The sequence below is a fragment of the Python bivittatus genome, unplaced genomic scaffold (assembly GCF_059951505.1).
Source record: "Python bivittatus isolate LINGU-HERP-01145 unplaced genomic scaffold, Pbiv_v1 ctg000010_np1212, whole genome shotgun sequence".
In the NCBI taxonomy this organism is placed as follows: Eukaryota; Metazoa; Chordata; class Lepidosauria; order Squamata; family Pythonidae; genus Python; species Python bivittatus.
Genome location: NW_028277029.1, coordinates 1,592,885 through 1,617,192, shown reverse-complemented (window position 1 = coordinate 1,617,192; position 24,308 = coordinate 1,592,885). Strand labels below are relative to the sequence as shown.

Below are 24,308 nucleotides of genomic sequence, written 5' to 3'. Positions count from 1 at the left end.
AAGGGGCGAGGTCGAGGAATAGAGCTTAAAAAGGCAGCGTCTCTCGCCTTCCGGTGCAATGCCCGCAGCGGCCACTGGGGGGCGGCAAGGACGGGCGCATCCCTGGCGCAGCGTTAGCCCACCTGGGAGGCTCCAGGCAGCGTGGACTTCAACTCCCAGAATTCCCCGGGCAGGAGGGCGGGCTGGAGGCGCCCCACCGCGGCCTCTGCGCAGGCGCAGCGCGCGTCCGCCCGCGACCGGCGTCATCTCCCTGCGCAGGTGCCGCGGCCACGTCGCCACCCTGCGCCGCGCAAAGATGGCGCTGGTCTGGCGGGGATGCTTGGCGCTCGGGCGGCGGCGGCCCCGCCCGGCCGGATACTCGACCCTGGGAGGTAGGCCGGCGGGCAGGCGGGCCGCTCCCTCCCTGCATCCCGCGCGGCGGGGAAGGGAGCCCCGCGGCCTGCTCAGCCGCCCGTTTGTCTTCCAGGCGCAGCGCAGCCGCAGAGAAGAGGCGCCCCGAGGCAGAGCCCGGCCGAGTTCAGAGCCCAGAAGGAGGCGATCTACGTAGGCCCTCGCGCCCTCTCGGCGGTGGGGGGGGGGTCCGTGGCTGGGCTGCCACGGCGCAGGCGCGAAGGGGCGGGGCTGCCCGCTCTCGTCAGCCCCCCGCGGAGGCTGCTGGCCTTTGGGGGGGTCCGTCCTTGGGGGCCACGGGCCCCACCGGGGGGGTCCAGAATGCATCTCTGGGCGCAGAAAACAGGCCGAGTTTTGGGGCGTTTTTGAAACGTTGGACTCAGGCCCTGGGGTCCGCTTGCCCCCCCCCCCGCCTCCCCAGCCTCGGTGGGGCTTCTGGGAAGGCGCTCAGACGAAGCCCGGGCGCGGGAGGACGCCGGCCTCCCTGCGGCGTCGCTTCTGGGGAGACTGGAGAGGAGCCGCGCCCGGCACAGCCGCCCGGACCGCGTCTCCTGTCCGTCCCGGGCGGCCTCCGCGCGCTCTGAGTGTCAGCAAAGCCGTCGGGGGCTTTTCCCCCGAGAATCCAGCCCCGCTTATGGCAGGGCTTGTCCGCCAGGCCAAGTCACTGCGCTGGCCTTCCGTAGGGTTTGGCCCGCAGGCTACAGCTGGGATGTGCGCGATGCTGACGCCTTGGAGCCGCCAAATGCCTGCGCTGCAGCCGGGTGACCCGGACGGGCTGCTGTCCTGCTGGGCCCTGCTGAGGAGGTCCGTGCTTGCGCTCCGAATGCCGCTGATCACAAAATTAGCCTTTGGGTAGTTCAGAAAATCCTCTGGAAAAGAGAAGGCAGTAGAAACGAATGGTGGCCAACGTACGTGCACGCAGGCGAGGCAGATATTTGCATCGACGTCTGAGCGTGGTTTTCGTTCTGCGACGTCCACTAGGGCTCTACCCAGAGGAGGGAGAAGATGGAGCCTGACCAGGACTGGACAACCGTCTATCCAGCTGCAGCTTCTTTTAAACCTTCTGCTGTGCCCCTCCCTGTTCGGATGGGCTACCCAGTCAGAGGCGGCGCGGCTCCTGGAAAAGAAGGCAACTTGGAACTTTTGAAGGTGAGGTTCGGGCCTGACCGCTTTGGTATCAAAATCCGGAGTCTTTGGGGAGGCATACTGGGGACCTTGGCAGAACAAGTCCCTAGAACAAGCTAACATAGTTACGCCAGAAATACCCTTTTCTCCAGACTCTAAGATAACTGCAAGCTTGTTGTAAAGGATTAGCACTGACTTGGATAAGTACCATTCTGGGCCATAATCTGGAATTCTAGGTACTTGTACTTGGGTGGGAAAAGCTGGAGAGCCATTCCTTTCTTCAGATTGTTTGGAGGATTTGTGACAGGAGCTCGGCCAAGGTGGTTAAGGAGCTAGTTCTCCTTGAATAGACACTGAAAAAATGCTTAATATTGTGTGTGTTTCATCTGGAGACCCAGCTTTAAATCTCTAAGCACCTGCAGCCGATCAGCCTAACCTCTGTTGTGATGGCCAGAGGGGCTGTCATCTACCCTATCCTAGAATCCTTGTAGGAGAAATAGAATCTGAACATAATAAATTAATCCATAAAAAAAAAAAACTTCTGGAGAAAGACATGGCAGACTGAAGGTGTGTGTATGAAGTGCAGGCACGACACTGAAGCATTAACTGACAGCCAGGGGGAAGATCTGCCCCCTGAGCAAGCGGAGTTTCCTTGGATCAAGAGGAAACCTGGAGATTGCCCATTTGATTCCGTAAGGTGGCTTCTCAGGATATTGGGAGGATCTGCAGGGAAGCGTGAGAAAACATCAGGCTCCCTGCTTCAAAAGGAGACTGCTAGAATTGAAGTCCACACATCTTAAAGTGGCTGAAGTTGAGAAACACTGCTCTAGCTGAAACCAGACTGTGGAAAGAGACAGGCACTTGGGCCATTCAGTTCTATAAACAGAAAAGGAAGTGGGAGGAGAGAGGTTAATGGAGCCCATTCAGAGTCTGCTGGAAGACTGTAGGGATTGGGCCTGCAGCTGGAAGGAGGCACAGGTTCAGACTCCGCCCCCCCAGTCCACCCCTGATGTTGCATATTGGCTGATTCTAATGAGACATAATTATTTCAGATTCCTAATTTCTTGCACCTGACACCAGTTGCCATCAAGAAACACTGTGCTGCTCTGAAAGGTCAGTTTTAAACTTTTTTCAACAATGAAACTTAGCACAGACACCAGTCAGGAATAGCCAGCTGTTTTTGGGTCTTCTTAAGATCTGAATTGTTGTTGTTGTTATTGTTCAGTTGTTAAGTCGTGTCCGACTCTTCGTGGCCCCATGAACCACATCACACCAGGCCTTCCTGTCCTTCACTGCCTCCCTGAGTTTGCTCAGTTTCATGCTCATTGCTTCAGTGATGCCATCTAACCATCTTATCCTCTGCCGTCCCCTTCTCCTTTTGCCTTCCATCTTTCCCAACATCAGGGTCTTTTCCAAAGAGTTCTCTCTTCGCATTAGGTGAACAAAGTATCTGAGCTTGAGCTTCATTATCAATCCTTCCAATGAGCAATCATTGATCTGAATTACATTAAATCAAATACAGAGTTTTTAGGGGTATACTATATTAGGGTTTATACAAAGGATTTGAAAGAGGTACTTTGCAATGCACGGGAACATATACAGAGACTCATCATTTGCAAAGTTTGTGCAGCTGCTTCAAAAACTCGGATTACAGCACCTTTGTTCTGTTTCTATTTTTAAAAAAGGAATCCCTAATAAATCACTTCCATTAAAAACTAGTGTCTTTTGGGATAGAAATATGAAGTGTTCTTTGTCAGAATGGGCATCATGTGTAGCTTGGGGTTGAGATGTCCATCAGTGATGTTTGAAACTCCATGTGGTGATGTGGAGCTACTGTCGGCTGTGCTGGCATGGAGTTCTGAGTGTCATAGCGCAGCTCCTTGGTAGAGAGTGATCTGCAGAATGTATATATAGAGATGACATCCTCTGAACATATATTATTTCCTTTTCAGTCTGTTCGTAAACCCCTGAACAATCAGGCATCTGTATGTAGCGTCAGTGTTTATTGGGGATGAAATTAGTATCAGTGAGTGGAGATTGTGGTTCTGCGTAATAATGACCGTTGTTAAAATGATGTCTGTACTTTTATTCCATCATGGGCGCTTCAGACTTCTGCACAGAGTGGCCATCTGCCCTGAATAGCGACGAGAAATGTTTGCAGCACTTCCCAATTGAAATCAGCACCACAGACTATGTTTCAGCAGGGCCATCTCTTCGTAATCCTAAAGCAAGAGTGGTGACTCTAAAAGTAAGTAAAGGTCGGGGGAATTCGGTTTCCTAAAATGGGTTCAGCTGCTCTGATTGGAAGAGATGTAAACATGACAGTGGCAGACGGGAATGCAGAAAGCGTTGTGCTGAAAAAGGACACAGCCCCCTCTTTTGCTGCTCCTCAGCCATTTTCTTAAGCCATCTTTTTAAGTTGCTTATAAACAATTTAATTTTTAAGAATGATTAAGGGAGCCTGCACAGCTACCAGGATATCTTTATTCCCAGGAATGCTTCCCAGACCCTTTTTTTTCTCGTGTCTTTCAACGTCAGCGAGGTTGCTGTTTGTGGTTTTCAACATTTGTAACTTTCTATCTTCTGTTGTTGTTCTAACGAGAAAATTACAAATGCCGCAAACCAAACAAAGCACAAACAGCAACCTTGCTTTAAATGCCTGACTCAGGCAGAATGGCAGGGTATAACTGGAGCAGAGACAGGCTCTCGCTGACTCAGACGAGCCTTTGGCTCCCCCTGACCCTTCAGACTTTCAGAGCCCGGCTGGCAACTTCCTCCCTTCATTCATTGCCTCCTCCTTTTAGGTCCTTCCTTCTATATTGCCTGAAAAAGTAGTTGCAGACGCAAGGAGGCTCAGTGCTGGCGGACTAGAGAAAGGTGGAGGTTGGAGGGACAGCAGTTTTTGTAAAAATCTTCCCCCCCGAATTATTTTAGAAAGGTGCAATAACAAGGGAATTAATCATCAGTATATTATTAAATATGTATGGATAATTGAAGGTTTAGAATGACTTATTTTAAAGGAAATGGGTAATGCCACACTGAGTAGCTTTATATATAATTAGAACTTTAGATATACATCTTATATGTATGACATATCATATCAATAAAGGTAATTGTAAAACAAAGGTATTTACCCCTTAACTATTACCCCAAGATTTCTTCCTTGTAGTAATAATTTCTGGAATATAAATGAATCCTTTTTCTCTTTTCATTATTTTACCTAGACATCTCTGGAAATAGCTATAACTCTCCACCTCCAAAGGTCTGTCCTTGACCAGATGTTTTTGTGCTGGAGGTCCCTTAACATGATTTTAGGATTAGCAGGATATTTTGTAAAAGTCAGTGTGGTCTACTTGTTAGGGTGTTGGAGACCCCCGGTCAAGCCCACCCTCAGCTGTGGAAGCTTGTGTGGTGACTTTGGTCTGTCAAATCCTAATCAGCCCAACCTACCTCATCGGGTGATTGCTGGGGGGGAGGAGGGGGGAGCAAGGTAAGTAAAAAATGACAGTTGGCCTTGGGACACCTTAATGAGTTGTCCCCAGAAGCTGATCTCTTCACAGATGCGTTTGTCCCTGAGGGACTGTTCAACACTGAACTAATTTGGAAATAGATATTTTATGTGTTTCAGTGCAGTTAATCTTTTGGCCTTCTACTATCAAACTTGCTAATAGCTTGATTTTTCTTTCCCCAGGTTAAACTGTCAAGTCTCAACTTGGATGACCACGCAAAGAAGAAGTTCATTAAACTTGTAGGAGAGAGGTACTGTGTGAACACAGATACCGTTGCTATCACAACAGACAGGTAACGTAATGGGAGAACATTCCTCTCTATGGGCCCAAATGTTCATTTCTGCCCAGCTAAACTGTTTCCTTAGGATTTTGTTACACACACTGCTCCCAGGTTCGGCCTATGGTCACTCACTCACACGCTCACAGCCTGCTGAGGCACGCGGATCTTGTCAGCCCCGCTTGCTTTCTACCTGGGTTTTCCAGATAGGGGCGGCTGGAGCAGACAGACACACAGCCCTGGTCAACAGCCGGGAAATAATTAGGGATTCACACAAATCACTTCCAACCGAACACTGGGGCAAGAGAGGTTCTTTGTAATACACGGAGACCCAGTGAATTTAAAGCAACAGCAAAACTTTATTGGTTGCAAGGTACATTTGCTCTTTCTCATACACACACACACGCATGCGCTCATCCACACTTGGCCACGTCCTTCCCAACTAGGCTGCCAGGCACTAGCTAGAGGGACAGAAGCCACCAAGTCTGGATCCAAAGGTGACTCAGATGACTCAGCTCAGAGGACTGAGTGACTCAGTGGGCGGGCTTTCGGACCCCTTTTATCCCAAAAGTCCTTGCTGGATTGATTTACAAGTTGATGGGATTGGGGTGAGGGCTTCCATGTGCTCAGGCCCAACTTTTTTTTTTTCTGGTTCAGGTCCTTTGTTTCCTTAATGACTTGCTTCCTTCTTATCTACCTCCCTGAAGGGATCTCATAGATAAGTTTCCTGGCTTTTGTCCTCTCTGCCTGCTTCATCTTTAGGTTATGGCGGCTTCAGCTTAGTCTCACAATTTAAAAACTGCACTGCCAAATTCAAAGACTCAAGATTATTTTTCGTGGTTGTAACCTGGTAGAGTCTACTGTAAGTGCACAAATGTGACTTCAGGTCACCATTTTCAGATTCAGATTTTTTTTAAGACTGGTAAACAGACTAACATGTTATTCATATGCGGTAGCATGGGGTGGCTTAACTCGGTGCTTTCCAGTTGCTGGTTGGGAATGCTGGAATTTGATATTTCTTGTTTTTCAGATGTCCTCTAAGGAAGCAAAACTATGATTACGCAATGTACCTTCTAACTGTTTTATTCCATGAATCATGGGTAAGAATATTTGCTTGTTGATTATGTTTAGTTAGACGTTATTCACTAAATAGGTTCTGCATATTGACGGGGGAGGGAGGAAGAATCACAACAAACCCGTGCTTATAGATTTTCTTTTTGACAGACAGAATAGCAGTGCTCTGATACAGTGAAATAGCTTTCATCTTTCTAAAATGCCCAGAGCAGAAAGCACGGGCATTAGCTTCATTCTGAGGGATCAGAATGATTTACTAGAGAGGGAACTCGAGCAGCTCACGTCTTTCCAAAGAATGAAAATAGTAGGGCCTCTTATTGAATAAACACAATGTCTAAAGAATGGGAACGTATGCACTCATATGTGCATACGTGTCCTAGACAGCCTTTTCTGCATGAGAGCCAGGCGTAGGTGCTCTCAAATGCTTTGGCAGCACCAACTGAAGCAATGGGACGATGCAGAGAATTGGTGTGTCCGTTTATTCCTATTCACAACTTAATTCCCACCCGCTCCACCCTTTCCAATTATATTCAGTCTTAAAAACATGACGTTTGCTTTTAACATACTTGCCAGAAAGCTGCTGCAGCTGAGAGGATGGTATAGAAAGCTCTGGGGGGTTGGGAAAGGTGGTTTTAGATCAAGCAAAAATTCATATTTGGCAGCTGCAAGCTGCAGAACTCAAAGTGAAACAGACAGACTGGTTTTCTGCCAAAGACGGCTGCTTTACTGCTCTCATTACCAGTAGAATAGCAGCAGTTGGCCCAGCTGGTGACTGATGTGGTGGGCGTTGGGAACTAGGAAGCAGGGCTTGTGAGCCGTAGAAGCAGTGGCCACACAGCCCACGGAGTCCTAAAAGGAGCCCTTGGGGAACGTGTCACGTTCTCTGTGCTTGAACGTTGCACAAAAAGAGGTCTCTGCGCTGCATGTTTTTGTTGATGATGTCATCATGGCTCTGGATTCACAAACACCTAGAAAGCGGTGTGAGAACCACTGTTGTAAAATACCAGAATTGCTTCAACGGTGCTTCTTGCCACTGTGGATTGGATTAGGCCATGCTAATTAAACGCTTTAGCATTTTCAAAGCTTAGATAATGAACTTTCCCTCATTACCAATGCACGGTAGCCTACTTACCTTTCTGTAGCATTCAAACACTGATTCTACGCTGGAAGCTCAGCAGTTGAGGTTACTAATTCCAGAGGAGCACATCTGTTCTTGGCTCTAGTATTACCTAGTGATGGAAGACTTGGGTATATGATATGGGAGCGCTTAGTGTGTATTGAGTACACCCAAGTCTCTTGCCCTTTTATTACCTTTCAGCTTCCACATTAATACTTAATGACCTCATCAGTTGTAATTGTCTTTGATTTCATGAGAAATTAATCACTTGCTGCAACACTTTGGTTTTTCTTTCTGCGATCAGAGGTGATCCCTCAAAAGGAAACCACATTTTTATACCTTTTGGCAACTCTAAATAGGTCTCTGTTTTTATTTTCTCAATTTTAGAGATGTTCACCCCTAAGAACATCATTATCTGTCCTAACTGGATAGTAGTGTAAGACAGAAATAGAAAGGATGGCATTTAAATAGTTGATTAGCCATACAATTCATTATGTGGAGTAAAGCACGAGATAAAAATATGTGCAGCGTAAAATGCCATGGGGGTAGGATCGAGATCAGTGGCAGATAGATCAGAATGACCTCTGAAATTAGACCACCATTGGGGGCCTTGGTCACAATCTCTGGGAAGGAGCGGAGGTCCTTCCATCTGTTTCCCTGTCTCCCACCTTCAGCAACTGAACGACGCTGTTCTGTCCTTAGGGTTCACTGGAGGGGAGGAGCAGTGATATCTGCATTGTGACCCAAACTCTACATCTTATGTACTTGTATGTGATGTCACAGCACAAGTATGAAAGGATAGAGTTTGCATCATGATGTTACAGTGTTTATTTTGTCATTCTGACTTTGTTGTTAGGACACCTATATTTTCTGAGTAGCCTTGCTGGAGTCCTCTTTTATGGAAAAGACTAGCGAGTGACCGATTTGTTTATTGCATAGCTGTATGGATTTGTAATAGTGTTAATAATGACTGTTTTATATGCATTTATTGGTTTTCTTTTTCACTGAGTGTTGTACTCTGCCCAGGGTCACTTTTTTGTGAGATGGGCAGCTATACAAATATGAGAAATAAATAAATAAGACACCGTGTGACTCTGGGCAGTGTGCAACAAAAACAAACAGTAACAAAAAGAAAAATAATTATACAATGTTAAAAAAAGAACAACCCCGTATATAAAATATAAAATGGCAACCAAGCAGGATAATTAAGACAACCGAAAGGGGGGTCCCCTCAACTGGCCCCTAATGCCTGGGGGAAAAGCCTGGTCTTAGCAACTTTCCTAAAGGCAAGCAGAGTTGGGGCCTGTCATATACTGGGGGGCAGGGAGGGTCATTCCAGAGCCGGGGGCAGCCACAGAAAAGGCCTGTGAGAGGGCAGCCTTTGAAAAAGGGAACCTGGAGCGTGCCTCCCTGTGGGAGCGCGAGGGACGGACCCACCAGTAGCTCAGTCCTATGCCAGGTGGGTCTTTAAAGGTGAGAACTGGCCCCTTCACTCCCACGTGGAAGCTAGAGCTGTTTGCGGAGTAGCGGTGTTGCGTGAGTGTAATGAGACGCGCTCAGAGCCACGCACGCAGCGGCCTTCGAGACCAGCTGAACCTTCCAGAGAAGCCCCACGAAAAGCACGCTGCGGTAGTCTAAGCGGGAGGTGACTAAGGAGTGGGTGGCCATGAGCAGGGCCTCCCGGTCCAGGGAGGGGGCGCAAGATGCGGTTGCCTTGCTCCAAATGACTTCATGCAAGACTGGAGTAGGAACTCACAACCCCATCAGGGGTGGGTCTTTCCTCAGAGAAATGCAGCCTTTTGACCAGACAAACCTCTGTTTATCACAAGGGCAGAATACATGGGTCTTGTTTTTCAACTTAACTTACCAGCAATCCTGTGAGATTAAACGAGAGGATAAAATCCCATCCATTCTAGCATAAACCACCATCCTGAATGGAAACTGCACAATAATTCAGCTTTGTGGCTTTTTAAAGGGCTAAAGTGTGAATTCAGTGGAGGGAGTCAGAGTCCTGAAGATGAAAAATTAACATTTACTGCCACCGAGTGGCAAAACTAAGTTTTTGCATGCATAGAGGTGGTGCAGACATTTGTAGGAGTCCGTTCATTCTGCAGATATCTGGTGGCTTGGAAGTCTTTAATCTGGCTTTGCAGAAGCACCAGAATTTGCGCAAAAGATTGAAGTCAAGGGAAGTGAAAGCAGGGGAAGGTACTACATATTCTTAATGGAAGGCAGAAGATGGGTTTGGGTGCCTGTTTGACGACTCTCTTCTGTAAAGGAAAATACTGGTGTAGGAGTAATAGGTTTTGAGTGGGAGCCACACCTCTGTGGTGTAGGTCTTGGGGCTCCTCAAGAACCTCTTTATTTTGAAGCTGAGTTGCAGCTTTACATTGGCATCAGTTATAGGCCGTGCTGGAAGTTGGACTCTGTGGGCATTGGGCCTAATTGTTCCATGACCATTTAGGTTCTTGTATATTCCTATAATAAGGAATTCTACCCTTCTACTTCCCTGCTTCTTTACATTTTAACAAACATCTTATAACTGGGATACATTACGGGGCTTACCCATCACCGCCACCTTTGGGTCAGTGGCTTAGAATCAGGGCCATAAAGAAACCTCCTTAGTCATGCTGGAGTCATGGTTGGAGGTGCCTAGGAGGGCTAGTAAATAAAATGAACAGGGAAATGCACTGCCATCACTACCCCAACTCACGAAAGTCAACTTACAGTCTTCTGGCAGAGGGGAGGTTATCAAGTCTCTTGGCAGAACAGGCTGCTGCTGTTCTTTCAAAAAAATAGTGGATGGTATTTTCATGACATGTTAAGCAGCAGAGACAACCCACTCAAATCCTACAAGCCACTGAATACACCTTTGTCTCCCTTTTCTGTGGCACTTCCCAAGGTAAGAGAGCATTTCTGACCTTCTAACCATGGGCTGTTCAGTCAAGAGCTGTTTAAATCTTGCTACCAAAATTTAGAGCATTTAGCCAAGTATTTGGGGATATGTGACTTCCCATTGCTGGGCGAAATTGGGAAGGGTGATCAGCTGTCTTAAATAGCAGGTTCACTAACCATTATTGAACTTGTGCTTAGCTTTGGAGGCGCATCAGGGTCTTTGGAAGGTGCTACCCTAAACCACATGACTGCAGTGCTGATCCTTCACTTCAGTTTTTTCACCGATTTTGTTTTTGTTTTGACTTCCAGAAAACAGAACCATGGGAAAAAGAAATTACAGAAGCAGATATGGAGGAGTATGTCTGGGAGAACAGTGATTCTGAGAAGAATGCATTAAGGACATTGCTTCAGATAAGAGCAGCTGAAAAAGCTGAAGAAATTAGCAGAGAGGAGCTTCTTGCCTTAGAGGTGATTCAGGACTACAAAAAGTCCATGGTTCTCTTGAAAAATGAAGGAGAAACAGAAAAGCATCTTTTGGAGTATAAAAATTCAGTGAAGCGACTGTTAAACTTGCATGGCTCGTAATGTAAGCAATTATTTTGTGGAATGCTGTGTGTGTACTGATGGAGATATTCCAAATAAAATTTTCAATAATGCCAGGATGTCTTAAGTATTTGGTCTGCAGTTGATCCACCTCACTGAGACATGGTGTTCTGCCTTGACATAGCAAAGTTCTTCCCAGGAGGCCAGCTGCTTTGCTTCTGAAGAAGATCAAGACAACGTTGATCAGGCTGCTTCAGTCCAACAGACGCTGCTGCTCCAGATCCATAGAAGCCAGTTTTTCAAAGTGTGTGATGGCTCTACCTTGGTTTTTAAGTGGTCTTATATCAGTGAAGCATGCCTTTCCAAGATTTGCAGACCCTCCTTTTTAATTTGGAGTACTTCAAAGTAGAATGAAGATGTTATCTATTCTAAATCATCAGATTGCTAAATAGATACTAGAGAAAAATCTTTTAATCCAGTAGCCTGCACATTTTAAGATTTCACATCAGATGGATCAGTTTTCTGTATAAAAATATTGTCTGTGGAAGCTAGAACTTTCATACCTTGCAATAGGCAATGCTATTCTAAAAAACTTTTTGTTTGGCATAACCGGGTGTGAGAAAGAGACAAGCATGCTCAGAATTTCACCTTGTATGTAGCCTTATGTCAGTCTTACGGTCAATGGCCAGAATTCAACATGATTATGATGGAAATACATTATAATATCTTTATGTGCAAAGACACTGGGTCTTTGGGGAGGAGAAATATATAGCTTGATTTGTGAAAAGTAAAAAGAAAGGTAGGAAAAAGCCAGCAAGGACTTCTGGATGAGGCTGCTTGCAGGCATTGGAAATAAACTGCGGAGAAGAAATGGAACTGTGTAAACAGCTTGTAAGATTATAACGGCAGTGACAACTGCAATTTGCACATTACCTGCAAAATAAATAACTGGAAAAGATACTTAAGACTGAACATCAGTACTGTGTTGATAGCTTTTAGCCTGCAATAAATGCCTGTATACCAGGGTTGGCTTCGTTGATCTTGCCTCTTAATCATGGACTCCCTTAACAGGCTTAAGCAACTTCAGTCTTCCAAAGGTCCAGTACGAAGATAACTATCTAAAGAAACCTGAGTTGAGGATCTGCTGAGCAGAGATAAGAATGAAAGGCATGCATGAAATGGAAAAGATTTGAGATCAGGGTAAGACTACCATTTATATTGTTCTGAGCTGACTATGGTCCAGAGGAACCAGACTCGAACTATACTGAATGTTCTACCATAGAGGACAAACAGACCCCCAGAACAAGCCCTGCACTCCTTCATTCTACTTTTCTAGCCACACATGTGGCAGGAGTGATAGTCTAGACTAGCTGCTAACTACTTCTTAAGCTACTGTAAAATTGGCCAAGGAAATTATTTTTATAAAAGAATGAAGAAACAAATCCCATTACATACAGTCTAAGCATGGTTTCATCTAGGTTTTTTGCAGCGTGTCTACAAAAAAAAAGTCACAGAAGCCCCCCAAAAGAGCGGCATGACACAGATTCACTTGAACACCCCCTGAAAAACATGAAAAACACACTTCCCTGGTTATTGCTTTGTCTTCAGTACGAAACCAGTACGTTTTTTTCCTAAGATTGGAACAAAATTCTGCGAACGTGAAGGTTCTACTCTGAGCTTGGAGTAGCCAAACCAGTGGTTTTGCTCTCGGAAGATTCCCAGCTAGAATTGTTCTCCATTCTGTAATAAGAATATTCTAGTTTAATGGTTAAATATCCATTCAACATGGATTAAATCTCTCTAAAGTAAAACAGTTAACATTTTTCTTTCTGCCCCCACGAGTCCACATCCCCTGTTTGGAATATCAGTCCTTCCATTCCTGCTGAATTTGGAATGTTCGACCATTAAAACTATTTTTAATGGCATTGTATTTTATGAATTGCTTGGACGCTGACCTTCCTTTCTGCCTCGGTTTATAGCGGCCTCTCTTCTTCCAGGAGCATCCTGTTGCCCAAAAGATGCTGCAGCAGCAGCACGTGAAGGCCAGCAAAGAACAAAGCACGGTCAGAAGCAACCAGGTCCCCCTTCCCGTGACCTCCTGCACCGGCTGCTGGCCTTCCTCATTGGAACTGTTGTTCCTTCCGCTGTAGACTTTGGTTTCGTTCAAGTGTTTGCTGTTATCTGGAAGGACCACACCGGGTGATAGCGATGCCATCTGAATGGGCGCAAGTCCAGAGACGGGAGACGCCCTGGCATTGTCTGAAGCAGTCGTGGAGCTATTCCTCCCTGAAAGAGCCTCTGCAGCTTTCACAGAATGGTCCGTCACTGAAGCCAACGCCATAAACGTGACGGGTGAATTCCTGTCGGCAGCAGCGACTCCTGAGCTCCTGCTACTCCTCTCTGCAGCTGGCCTTGGGGCTGTTGTGAGAGGGGGGGCCTCCAGGAGAAGGAAACTTGGGGAGGACAGTCCATCCTGGTTTGTTTCTAGGCCAGCAACCCGTGCCCCGCCATGCCTCTCCCACTTACTAAAAGAAGACCTGGTGTTGATATCTTTGAACGAGAGCTTCTCAAAAACAAGAAGATCAGGATCGACCCCTGTGAAAGCAGAATCCGAGAAGGAACAAAGGCTTAATTTCTCTCCTCTCATCCAAAGGTACCATTTGCTTCTGAATAATCTATAAGCTTATCTCCACCAACTTCATCCCGGCACACTTTCTAAGAAAGCAAACGACTTTCTACAGTAAAAGACTTCTTAAGACACCATCTAGCTTAGCCATCAACGCATAATAAAATAGTATTATAACTATTATTGTTATTAACCATAGGGTGTGGTTTACACAGAGAAGAAAATTAAATACTTGGTGCTCCCTCCCAGCTTCTCTGGTGTAAAGTTTTACTGTCTCGAGTTGTTGGTCTTTAAAAAAAAAAAAAAAAAAAAGCTGGGTTTTAGTTATGCACGTATGCAAATCACTTCCCCCCTTGAGGGTGTGCTAACGCCTTACCTGGCGTAATATTGTAGAGGACCACACCGCCTGTGGGTTTCACTATGCAGCTTTCCAGCGCTGGGCAGTACACGTGAATGCAGTTCATATCCTGGATATTGGTTTCGTAGTAGAAAACAGCCAAGTTACAGGAAACTAAAAAGCAGAGGAACAGGAAAGCGTTAAAGGGTCCTGCTGCTGCCTATGCTGGACGAGCTTTTTCAGGCTGTGGAACTTGTTTAAAAACAAAAAATCCCGAACCCCCTAACTAAGAGGCAAAGCTTGCATTCAAGTGAACTTTTTTGGGGGGGGTCCTCATGGAACCCCATCAATTTTGCACAAAACTCCCAGTTCCACAGAATGCAGTTTGAAAAGCACTGGATTACAGCACATTAGAAATAGGGGTCCTTTTAAAAGGGATTGATTGATTGATTGATTGATTGATTGATTGATTGATTGATTGATTGATTTGGTGTCAACTTCTTAGCAACCACACAGATACATTTTCTCCAGGATGATCTGTCCCTAACCAGCTCCTTCAAGTCTCCCCTTGCCACTGTAACTGAGTCCATCCCCCTGGCTGCTGGCCATCCCCTTCTTTTTCCTTCCACCTTTCCCAGCATTAGTCTTCTCCAGAGAGCTAGGTCTTCACATGATGTGTCCAAAGAATAATAGAACTGATTTGACATCAAACCTAATAGAGAACCCAACAACTAAATGCAGGGGCCAGTTGCCCACTGTTTAAACAAAATGCCCAGCCAATTGGACATAGTACATTTAGGTATATGGTGGAGGACCTGTGAATGGGAGATCTTCTGCCCTATCAACAAGCAAGGGAGGTTTGCATCTGTCCTTCACTGGATGTGCTGAAGCAGAGGCTCGGCAGCTGTCTGCTGGAGATGCCTTAACCTGCATTCCTGCACTGATTGGGGGTTGGATTCCATGGCCGCCTCAGGGGTCCCTTCCACTTCTAGGAGTCTGTGATTTAGGACATTCTCAGAGGTAGGTTTGGTGATAGCCCTTTATCAAGGGTATGTTAGGTCACAAACCCAAGTATGATTCTATGCAACCGGTAGAAAGGCCTTTGGTTATCTTGCATTAGTGTCAAGTCCACAAAGTCCAAACCCCGATTCAGAAGAATTCTCATGAAACCAGGCCCAGTTCAGATAAATGCTCCTTTATTAGATGGTACATGCAGCTTGAAACAAAGCATTGCTAAAACTAAAGCCTGGGTAAGCTTCCCTCTATTTATCCCCCCTCCCCTTGTTGCCCTGGCGCCTCAATTCCTTTTCACCTGGTGGTGACCTCTTTCCTCCCCCCCCCCCCACCCCATACATAGCTCCTTCCTGGCCATCAGGCCCCCACTGGCCTTGCCTGCAATCAGGTCTGGCCTCATTGCCCATATAAGGTTAAGCTCCTCACCATCTCCCAGTACTACTCCAATTACAACCATTAACTACTAGCCCCCCTCCCTAGTCACAATTGGCAGAAGCAAATCAATCAAACTCCCATTGACTGCTATGCTTTGTAAATTAACAAGTGTTGGTTGATGCAGGTTCTGACAATTAGACACACTAAATTCATTCTTGAAGCTGCTAAACAGTTGGCAGCCGCATTTAAAACAAGACACTAAGCATGTTTAGTTTTAAGTGTTCTTAAACATCTTAAGTGTTTTTGTGTTCAGCACAAACCCCTCATCTGGAGCACTTATGACTCAGCGTCCACTGAGAATGGGCTAATTCCATAGCCACATTCAGTATGTTGTTGAAATCCAGCCACTACATTGTGGTTGGATATTCCATCATACTAATTAATCCCCAACGGTTCTTTCTCTCATACTTTACAGAAAGAATGGGACAACAAGTTAAGGACCTTTTATTTATTTGTCTGACTCTTTTCAAGGTGAAGAGAGTCCATTAAGGCAAAGACTCTCAGAATGTTTTGAACCATTTCTTGTTATTGGGACATGGTTGCCATTTAAAGGATAGGCTCCCTCCTATCTCTTGGTTGTTTACATCAAACATTCCTCCCTTCACTCTTTCTGTCTCCCTACAATCTCTCCTCAGAGGTTTCCTAGCACTGCCTTCAAGAAATGGCCATTGGGTTAGAAACCGAATTAACATCTTGTATTGTCACCCACATTCAACTCATACAGGTTGTACTGAGAGCTCCTACAGGTCCACAGTCCTCCTTTCTCCATCACAAGGAGAGAATGGTTAAAGCAGTGGCACGGCCAAAGCCAGGCATGAAATGAATCCATGAAGTTAGTCCACCATCAAGAGTATTGGGATCTGATGGATCACCACCTTGTTCAAGCCTCTTACTAAGAAAAGAGATGTTTACCACTGTCTTATAAGCTTCTTCTCAAACTACAGCCTTAAGCTTTTAAATTCTTTTCCCGACCTCCCCACAATCTCTCACAGGTTGGGAGACTATCAACTATAGGCTAGACTGGCAAGTTGGAGAAAAGCCCCAGAAGAAGACAAGAAAATAATTTGGATGCATCCATCAAGTCACTAAAGATCAAGATGAGCTCAAGGAAAACTTTATCCTGACCTGTGTCCTTTTTGCTCTTGAAATAATCTGTGAACTCATAAACTGGGATCTGTGAGACTAGGCTGAAGCCGCCATAACCTAAAGATGAAGCAGGCAGAGAGGACAAAAGCCAGGAAACTTATCTATGAGATCCCTTCAGGGAGGTAGATAAGAAGGAAGCAAGTCATTAAGGAAACAAAGGACCTGAACCAGAAAAAAAAAAAGTTGGGCCTGAGCACATGGAAGCCCTCACCCCAATCCCATCAACTTGTAAATCAATCCAGCAAGGACTTTTGGGATAAAAGGGGTCCGAAAGCCCGCCCACTGAGTCACTCAGTCCTCTGAGCTGAGTCATCTGAGTCACCTTTGGATCCAGACTTGGTGGCTTCTGTCCCTCTAGCTAGTGCCTGGCAGCCTAGTTGGGAAGGACATGGCCAAGTGTGGATGAGCGCATGCGTGTGTGTGTGTATGAGAAAGAGCAAATGTACCTTGCAACCAATAAAGTTTTGCTGTTGCTTTAAATTCACTGGGTCTCCGTGTATTCCAAAGAACCTCTTGGGCCTCAGTGTTGGGTTGGAAGTGATTTGTGTGAATCCCTAATTATTTCCCGGCTGTTGACCAGGGCTGTGTGTCTGTCTGCTCCAGCCACACCTCTCTGGAAAACCCAGGTAGAAAGCAAGGGGGGCTGACAAGATCCGCGTGCCTCAGCAGGCTGTGAGCGTGTTAGTGAGTGACCATAAGCCGAACCTGGGAGCAGCGTGTGTAACAGATCCTCCAGTAATTTTAGTAGATTTACATTCAAATCACATAACGTTCAATCTGTAACGTCATCATTATGATGATGTTACAGCGACGTCAAGACTGAATTGCGGCAGATTGCATTATTCTGCCAGTGATGCTCTCAGTGCATATAGCAGGGAGAGCTCATGCCTCAGCCACCTGAAAGCATAAATGCTAAAAACTACGATTCTCTAGGCCAACCAAATCTTGGTCAAAAATCAGCCAGAAAGGATTAAACGGATTATTTTTCTAATGAGTTGGTGTTTTCGTACTTTTTTGCCTAAGTATCAAGACCAGGATATATGCTGGCAGGATTATGTGTCAGAATACCTAACCATATGAAAACAAGGATTGTCTTGTGCCGGTCAGTGTTCCAGTAATGGATGGGCTCAGTCCTTCAGCTCTTATTTCACTTAATCCCTTTATCCTACCAGCTCATATCTTGCAGCACTCATGGGAGACAGAACTGTGCAAGAGAATTGTTCTTTGTCTGAAAGTTCAGCTCTGGAGGCCATCAAACTATGCCTGAAGAAAGCAACGAAGGGGCTGGGAAGATCTTTTTCTAGCATCAGAGTGTTGGGAAAGTGGTCAATAATAAATAATAACAGGAAGCACGTGGAAGGGAAACTGCAGTAGGAAAAGCCAGTGAGGCATCCTAATTTCATTCATAATTCCAAACTTACTTCCAATCTCTCTCTCAGGGGAATGCTTTCAACAGAGAAAAACAGGACTCTTGTGAATGGAAATGTGTCGAGAAATTAAAGAGCCCACAAGGCCTCTGGGTTGTTGGTTCCATCTTCAAACTGCTCTTACCATTAGGAACACAGGAGTACTCGAATGCTGCATTGTACTAAATTATTTTGGAAACCCTTTTATACTATTATAGCCTGTTTTGATCTGTAACACCCTTGTATTTTTAGTAAAGCAATAGACACCCTTAACTGCACCCTGGAATTAGAACGGGTCTTGGCCTTCTTCCATATGACACTGAGGTGCTATCCTATCCCCCACATTAGCCTTTCTCGAGGCTAAACATAAACAGCTCATTCAGCCATTCTCCATGGGACTTTGGTTCAATTCAGCCTAAAATTGCATTTACCTTTCCTTTTGTCTCTGTTAAATGTGATTGTTACTATTGGGCCACTTCTCTGACCTACCAAGTTCTTTTTTTTCCTTCATATCTTCTATAGATTTAAGCTATCCCATCCAAGTTGATAAACGTTCTTCCATCTCTTCATGGAAGTCTTTAATGAAGCTTGCTGGACTCCCCCCCCTTTTTGGAAAATAGGGTAATCTGTGTCCTCTGGTCATCTGGCACTTCACCGGAGCTCCAAGATTTCTCAAGGATAATGCTGGAAAGTTCAGCCAGAGCATCAGCCAGACCTCTCAGTTCCCTATGATGCAGCCCATTGGGTCCTGGAGATTTAAACTCATTCAAATTAAAGAAGTATTCCCTGACCGTCTTTCCATCAACTTCAAACATCAGTCCTGCTCCTTCATTCTGCCTTTCACAGTTGCCTGTGGGAACATGTGCTTTTTGTTGAAGAAGACTAAAAAAGAGAAGAGTAGAGTAGCTGTGCCTTTTCTTTTGTACCAGCTGGCATTTTTTGCCATCTTCGCTAATTACCTTGTACACTATTTTCTTTGCCTTGCGTGTCAACATCTCTAGGAAACTTTCCGTTATTCTTGGCATCCTTTGACAGCCTCATCTCATGCTGAACCTTTGTTTTCCTAACCCTGGCTTTATGGCTCTGGGCTATCTCTCTGTACCTTTTTCTTTCTGACCTGGCCTTTCTCGGTTTCCTCCATCTGTTCTTGGTTTTCAGATCTTCCCTAAGCATTTGTTGTAGCCAGATTGGCTTTTTCTGCTGTCCTCCATTGTTCCCCTCCATTGAATTGTCTCCTATTGTGCTTTGAGTATCTCCTCCTTCAGGAACATCTACCTACCTTGAACTCCTTTCCCCTTGTTTCCTTCACGTGATGCACATTTGGCCATTGTTTGCCCTTGTCTGGGATGTTTTAATTTGAATTCCTGCCCTGAGCAGGGGATGGTTCTCCCTGTCCAATTCAAGGATTTTAGACAACTTCCAAAAGAAATAGCAACTGTTCATTTATGTTGGAAGAAGTAATGAGTTGACACTGGAATGACAGCTTGAGCTGGGGGGGATCAGGGGAGGGTCCTGGTGACCCAATATTTTCAAACCTGTTGCTATCTGCATAGCCTCTCTCTTTCCTCCACATCCCTATCCTGAGTCCTCTTTCTTTGTCAGGCTAGAGCAGAACCAGGGAATCTGAGCCCAGCAGATGTTGTTGACCGGCATGGTCAATGGGATTTGGAGTCAAACATCTGGAGGGCCAAAGATTTCCAGCCTTGCTCTTGAGTAGGAAAAAGTATATCTTAAATGTTGATAAACCAAGTGGCTAATATTTTGTGTTTCATGTGGGTCCTCTTGATTCTTTACAGGAGAAAATAAATCCTTACCGTCTTTGAGGATGCAGCAGGCTCGGCTGCAGTGTCCTGCAGTGGACGCAGCATAAATGTTGAGGATGTGCGCCCCTTGCCTCTGTGAATGCTCCACATCAATTGAAAGACCTGGGAATCGTCGGATCCAACAGTTTTCGTAAAACGTGGTGGGGGAGCAAAGGCCTTCTGATCTGCACGCCCAGCCCAAAAGCAGAAGGACTCCTGGAAGAGCCACTAGCAGAAACATCTCAGTAACATTTCCTTAGCAAAGGTTATTCTCCAAAGCAGAACAAACGCTGAAGGGGAGGAATTCAGTGCTGCCTGGCTAAACAACCTGTTTGCAGCCGACGATCATAACTTTCCACGGAATTAGGAAGCCATTTCCAAGCATATAGAATAACCGTTCCCAATCTTTGCACAGCTGCTTCCACGTCACATGGTGGATCTTGAGTTAGCGTAGTGACACCTGGTAGAATAATAAAGTATTTCCAGCTATTACTATTGGGCCAGAAACCAAACAGCTTTCTCCCTTGAAAGGGAATGTGCGGTGCATGCCTAGTGGGGGAGAGCTTTCTGAAGATTTCCCCACTTAGTGACTTTTTAAAAAGCCAGCAGTGTTTTAGGTCTCATGAAAATGACTCTAGAACTTCTTGGTTTAGGCTTTAGAAACCATCCTTCAGTTTCACCTTTGAAATTGTCTTGTTCTTAGCTGCTTGCTTTCCTCGGTTTAGAAATTATGCAGATGCTTGAGGCAAGAATCATCCCGTTAGAAAACTATTCCTAAAACTCAAGTGGAATCTGTTTCTTGTATCTTAATCTTTTTGTATCCTGCACTCTGGGATGAGAAAGAACAGCTCTTGGCCTTCTTCCACGTGACACCCATCAAATATTTGACCATTGGTACTCTAGTCCCCCCTCAGTCTTCTCTTTGCAAGCTTAAATTTCACCAATTCCTTCAATCTCTCTCCATAAGTATTTTTGTACATAGGCACAAATAGTAGCAAAAAGAAGTTGTAACTGTTATCAAAGCTCCATCTGAGGTACAGCAACAAGAACAACAATAAAACATTGATATTTTCCTGAAATGTGATTGATTTCAACACGGTGCAGCTCTACTACAAAATGGGTTGGCAGAAGGTAACAAAGATCAAGTAATTAAATCACACACACACAGAGATAGCTATTGCAAAACTCAACAGAGGTAAGCATTGTGTTTGTTTCGTATCTGAATTCTTGGAAATGTTTCTTATTTCCCTACAAGGAAAAATATAAGAATACATTTTGTTGGGGGGGAAACCCCAAACAGAATAGCCAGGATTACATTATAACTTTTTAAACGCCCAAGCACTATTTGCAAATTTGTGTGTGTTTTTCACGGTCCAGTTGGAGGCTTGAGTTAGCACTGATTAAGGATTTATAAAAGCACTTACTTTAGAGCGGATCAACAGATTGCTGACTGTTGGCGAGATGAATGGAGAAAGAGGAAATCTCTCTCTTTGCATGGAGAGAAAATGGCAGGTTCCACTCTATTGACATCGGATGCCCGATAATTAACCCCTTTTCTGCCAAGGACCATACCTGGAGCCACAGAAAAGTCCTTTGTAAAGAAGTAAAAGCAAAATGTAATTTACGGGTGTATCCTTTATTACAGGGACTTCACACAATTAATAATAGTAGACAATGAAGAGAGAACCAGATTCATGGTTTTGCATCTCCTTCAGTGTATACTATACTGTATACTAAATATCTAGGGCAGTTTTTTCAAAATTCCATAACCTTTTAATTCTTCCCAGCAAAACATTATCTCTGTTATTTTTCTAATGTATCTTTTCCCACCTCCAACATGTTTTCTTCTGATCAGTCATCTAGAAGGGTGTCTCCAGGGAGGGAGTCAAAAATCTCAGTTACATGCCTGAAGCTACCATCTTGACTTTTGGACACATACCTTCCCCATGGATGGCCCTGGATACTTACCTTTCCTGTGTCATCTTGCCTGTGACAACCCCTTTGATAACAAACAGTCACCTTAGGCTTTATGTTCAGAATCTGCAGCTTACAGTGTCCAGGTGATTCACAAAAAGGGAAGGCTGAACCTTGATCTAGGCACTTGCCTGACTTGGCTAACCTCATGAGGCTGCGGGGTGTCCTTATGATCCAGGGAAAGTAGTACCTTAAGCTATAAGAAAAGAGCCAGAATAAAGGAGGCCTTCCAGAAATGTGTGTTAGCATGTTGGGTGAACCCAACCAGTGTGGCTTGTAAGCAATGGTTTATAGCTTAATGGGTTGTGTAAGTCCAACTGACCATGTTGAGCAAACCATAGCCAAGTGTGTTATGGGAATAGAACCACAGAAGGAGAGAAATCATGGAAGTTACTACCAAATAAGGAATGGAATTGTGAATGATGGAAATAAGGAGATTGAATAGCCAGGAGGGTAAAATGGACTGAGGTAGAGAGGCAAAGAGAAACCAGCATCGCACAATGAGTTTAAATGGAAGGAATGGGGACCCGCAAGACTTTACTTCAAGACTGATCATAGATTAGAAAAACAGCTTGTCTTGAAGACTCCTAGCTTTTTGGAAAAAACAGATTTCTGGGCAGCAAAGGCAATTGCCTTAGAGTGTGGAAACTCACAAGAGTCCCAGCTTCACCCCCATGACCAGGGTTGTCAAAAGCCTTGCACAGGAGGTGGCTTCCCAGCAGAAACTGGAACAGTTGTTGTAGGCCCTGCAGTTTAGAGTCTATTTATATTTCATTGAATGATTTTACTTTTGATCTGCCCCAAGTCCATGGCCTTTATGGAGGCCAGCTTTATGCTCATGGACTTTATCTCAGTAAAATGCTTTCTCTCGGGGTCTGTACGGCAGAGGGGTTTTTCTAGGCAAATGCGGTAGTCAAGCAAAGCCACAGGAGGCTGGTTTGAGAATGGCAGGAAGGAGTAGAGGAGAGCTAGGGAAGATCACAGGAATCAGGGGTGTCCACAGGGTATGGTCCAAAAAGCCAAAATGGTGGCCATGACTGCGTGATTGAAGCACCCGTTTTTTTAGGTGGCCATACTCTACAGAGACCCCTGCAAGGAACGAAGGGAGCCCCAGAAAAATCTTAGGGAAAAGGCTTGTCTAGCAAAGAGACAAAACAGGGCAATATAGGCAGGTAGAGAAGGTGCCCTATGGTCAAGAAAGCCAAGATGCTGGCTGGGGAATTCTGGGAATTGAAGTCCACACATCTTAAAGTTGCCGAGGTTGAGAAACACTGGTCTGGTGTGTCTTGACAGAACAGATATTTAAAAACTTTATAACATACTTGACTTTGATTGTAATGAGCAACTATCTTGGTGGCCTTAATTATGTGATTCCCCCCCCCCCTTCCCCACAACTAAAAAAAAGTCATAATTGTGAATACTCTAAGAAGTAAATATATTGTGCAGATATTGTGAAACAGCCAAGCCAACTGGCCCTCTAATTATCTTAGAGAATTAGTTATTCCAAAGATGTTTCCTCAAAAGAGTTACCACAAGGGGAACTGAGTCTCCACGTCCACTAATAGTAGATCCCTGAATATGGCAGATGTTGGGTTCAACGGAAGGGATGTGAGGGCACAACAAACCTTCATCCCATATAAATGAGCTTCTGGAAGACTCTAGCTAGACTCTATAAAATGAAATGCTGATGGTGCTCAATCAAGCATGCAGGGCCAAATACAGGGTGGGATGAAACCCATCTTGGGGACACAAGAGTGCACTGTGGAGAGACCCACCCCAGGCAATCAAACAGCACATTGAGCATCACAGGCCTCTCAGAAGACCAAGCCTCAAAAAAGAATTTTAGTCAGAGAAGGGTTTCTGCAATTTAACCCTGAATTTGGACTGTCACCAGGCCTCTTCCCTTGAGATGGGCAGGTAGGTGGGCAGAAAGTCCACCTGCTCGCTAGACTCATGGATTGAGTAACAGAGCCACGATCCGAGAACACACACTTCCTTTCTCTGCTGTGGTGACGGTGGAGATCTGTGATCCGTGGAAGATCCTTTCTCTGAAAAGAAGTTGGGTTGTTTTTCACCTCCTAGAAATACTTGAGAAGAGGCACCTGCACCTCTTTTGAGCATGAATGTCAAGAGCCATATAAGGACAAGATGTGAATAGGTGGAGTGCTCTGTAACAAATATGCGGGGGGGGGGATTCAGGATTTCAAATTTGGTATTGCCAAGGCTTTAAATGGGCATATCATTTTCATCCCACCTCCCAGGTGCATTTGAAGGTGCAGTCTCAAATGAAGAACTGTGTTGGAAATGGACATTCCATGTGTAATGTATGTTAGGAAATACCCATTTACGAAGCAGTAGGATTTGCAGTTGACAAATTTCCAAATGTCCTACTCCTGATCCAGGACTTTCACCAATACTCCATGCTGGCTGTTGGGCTGAGAGGGAGGGACTGGCCCCCATGGCTGAGGATGGGTCTCCCCACTCCTGGTCTGGCACCTTCTCCACTACAGCACTGCATTTTTGTAAATGTTTGGTACTGTCAACCCCTGTTTTGATCTATAAGAGGTTTTAATAAAAAGAAAACCATATTTAGCCTTCAGAGAACCATATAAAATAGGGTTTTGTGAACTGGATCCTC

At 45.2% G+C, this 24,308-nt stretch overlaps 2 protein-coding genes across 2 annotated transcripts; one reads left to right on the top strand and one right to left on the bottom strand.

Annotated features, from left to right (window-relative positions):
* The first annotated feature begins 213 nt into the window (after nt 1-213).
* On the top strand, nt 214-11,046 carry MRPS35 (mitochondrial ribosomal protein S35). The gene is made up of 8 exons (XM_088146109.1): nt 214-371; nt 467-543; nt 1,372-1,539; nt 2,568-2,628; nt 3,624-3,763; nt 5,207-5,316; nt 6,332-6,401; nt 10,697-11,046. Exons 1-8 carry the CDS (start codon nt 296-298, stop codon nt 10,970-10,972), a joined length of 978 nt encoding a protein of 325 aa, XP_088002235.1. The 5' UTR covers nt 214-295; the 3' UTR covers nt 10,973-11,046.
* A 701-nt stretch (nt 11,047-11,747) lies between these two features.
* Nucleotides 11,748-20,466, bottom strand: MANSC4 (MANSC domain containing 4). The gene is made up of 3 exons (XM_025175680.2): nt 19,709-20,466; nt 13,933-14,067; nt 11,748-13,525 (listed from the first exon to the last, which is right to left on the bottom strand). The coding sequence occupies exons 1-3, from the start codon at nt 19,935-19,937 to the stop codon at nt 12,795-12,797; spliced, it is 1,095 nt and encodes a 364-aa protein (XP_025031448.2). The 5' UTR covers nt 19,938-20,466; the 3' UTR covers nt 11,748-12,794.
* Between the last annotated feature and the right edge of the window lie 3,842 nt (nt 20,467-24,308).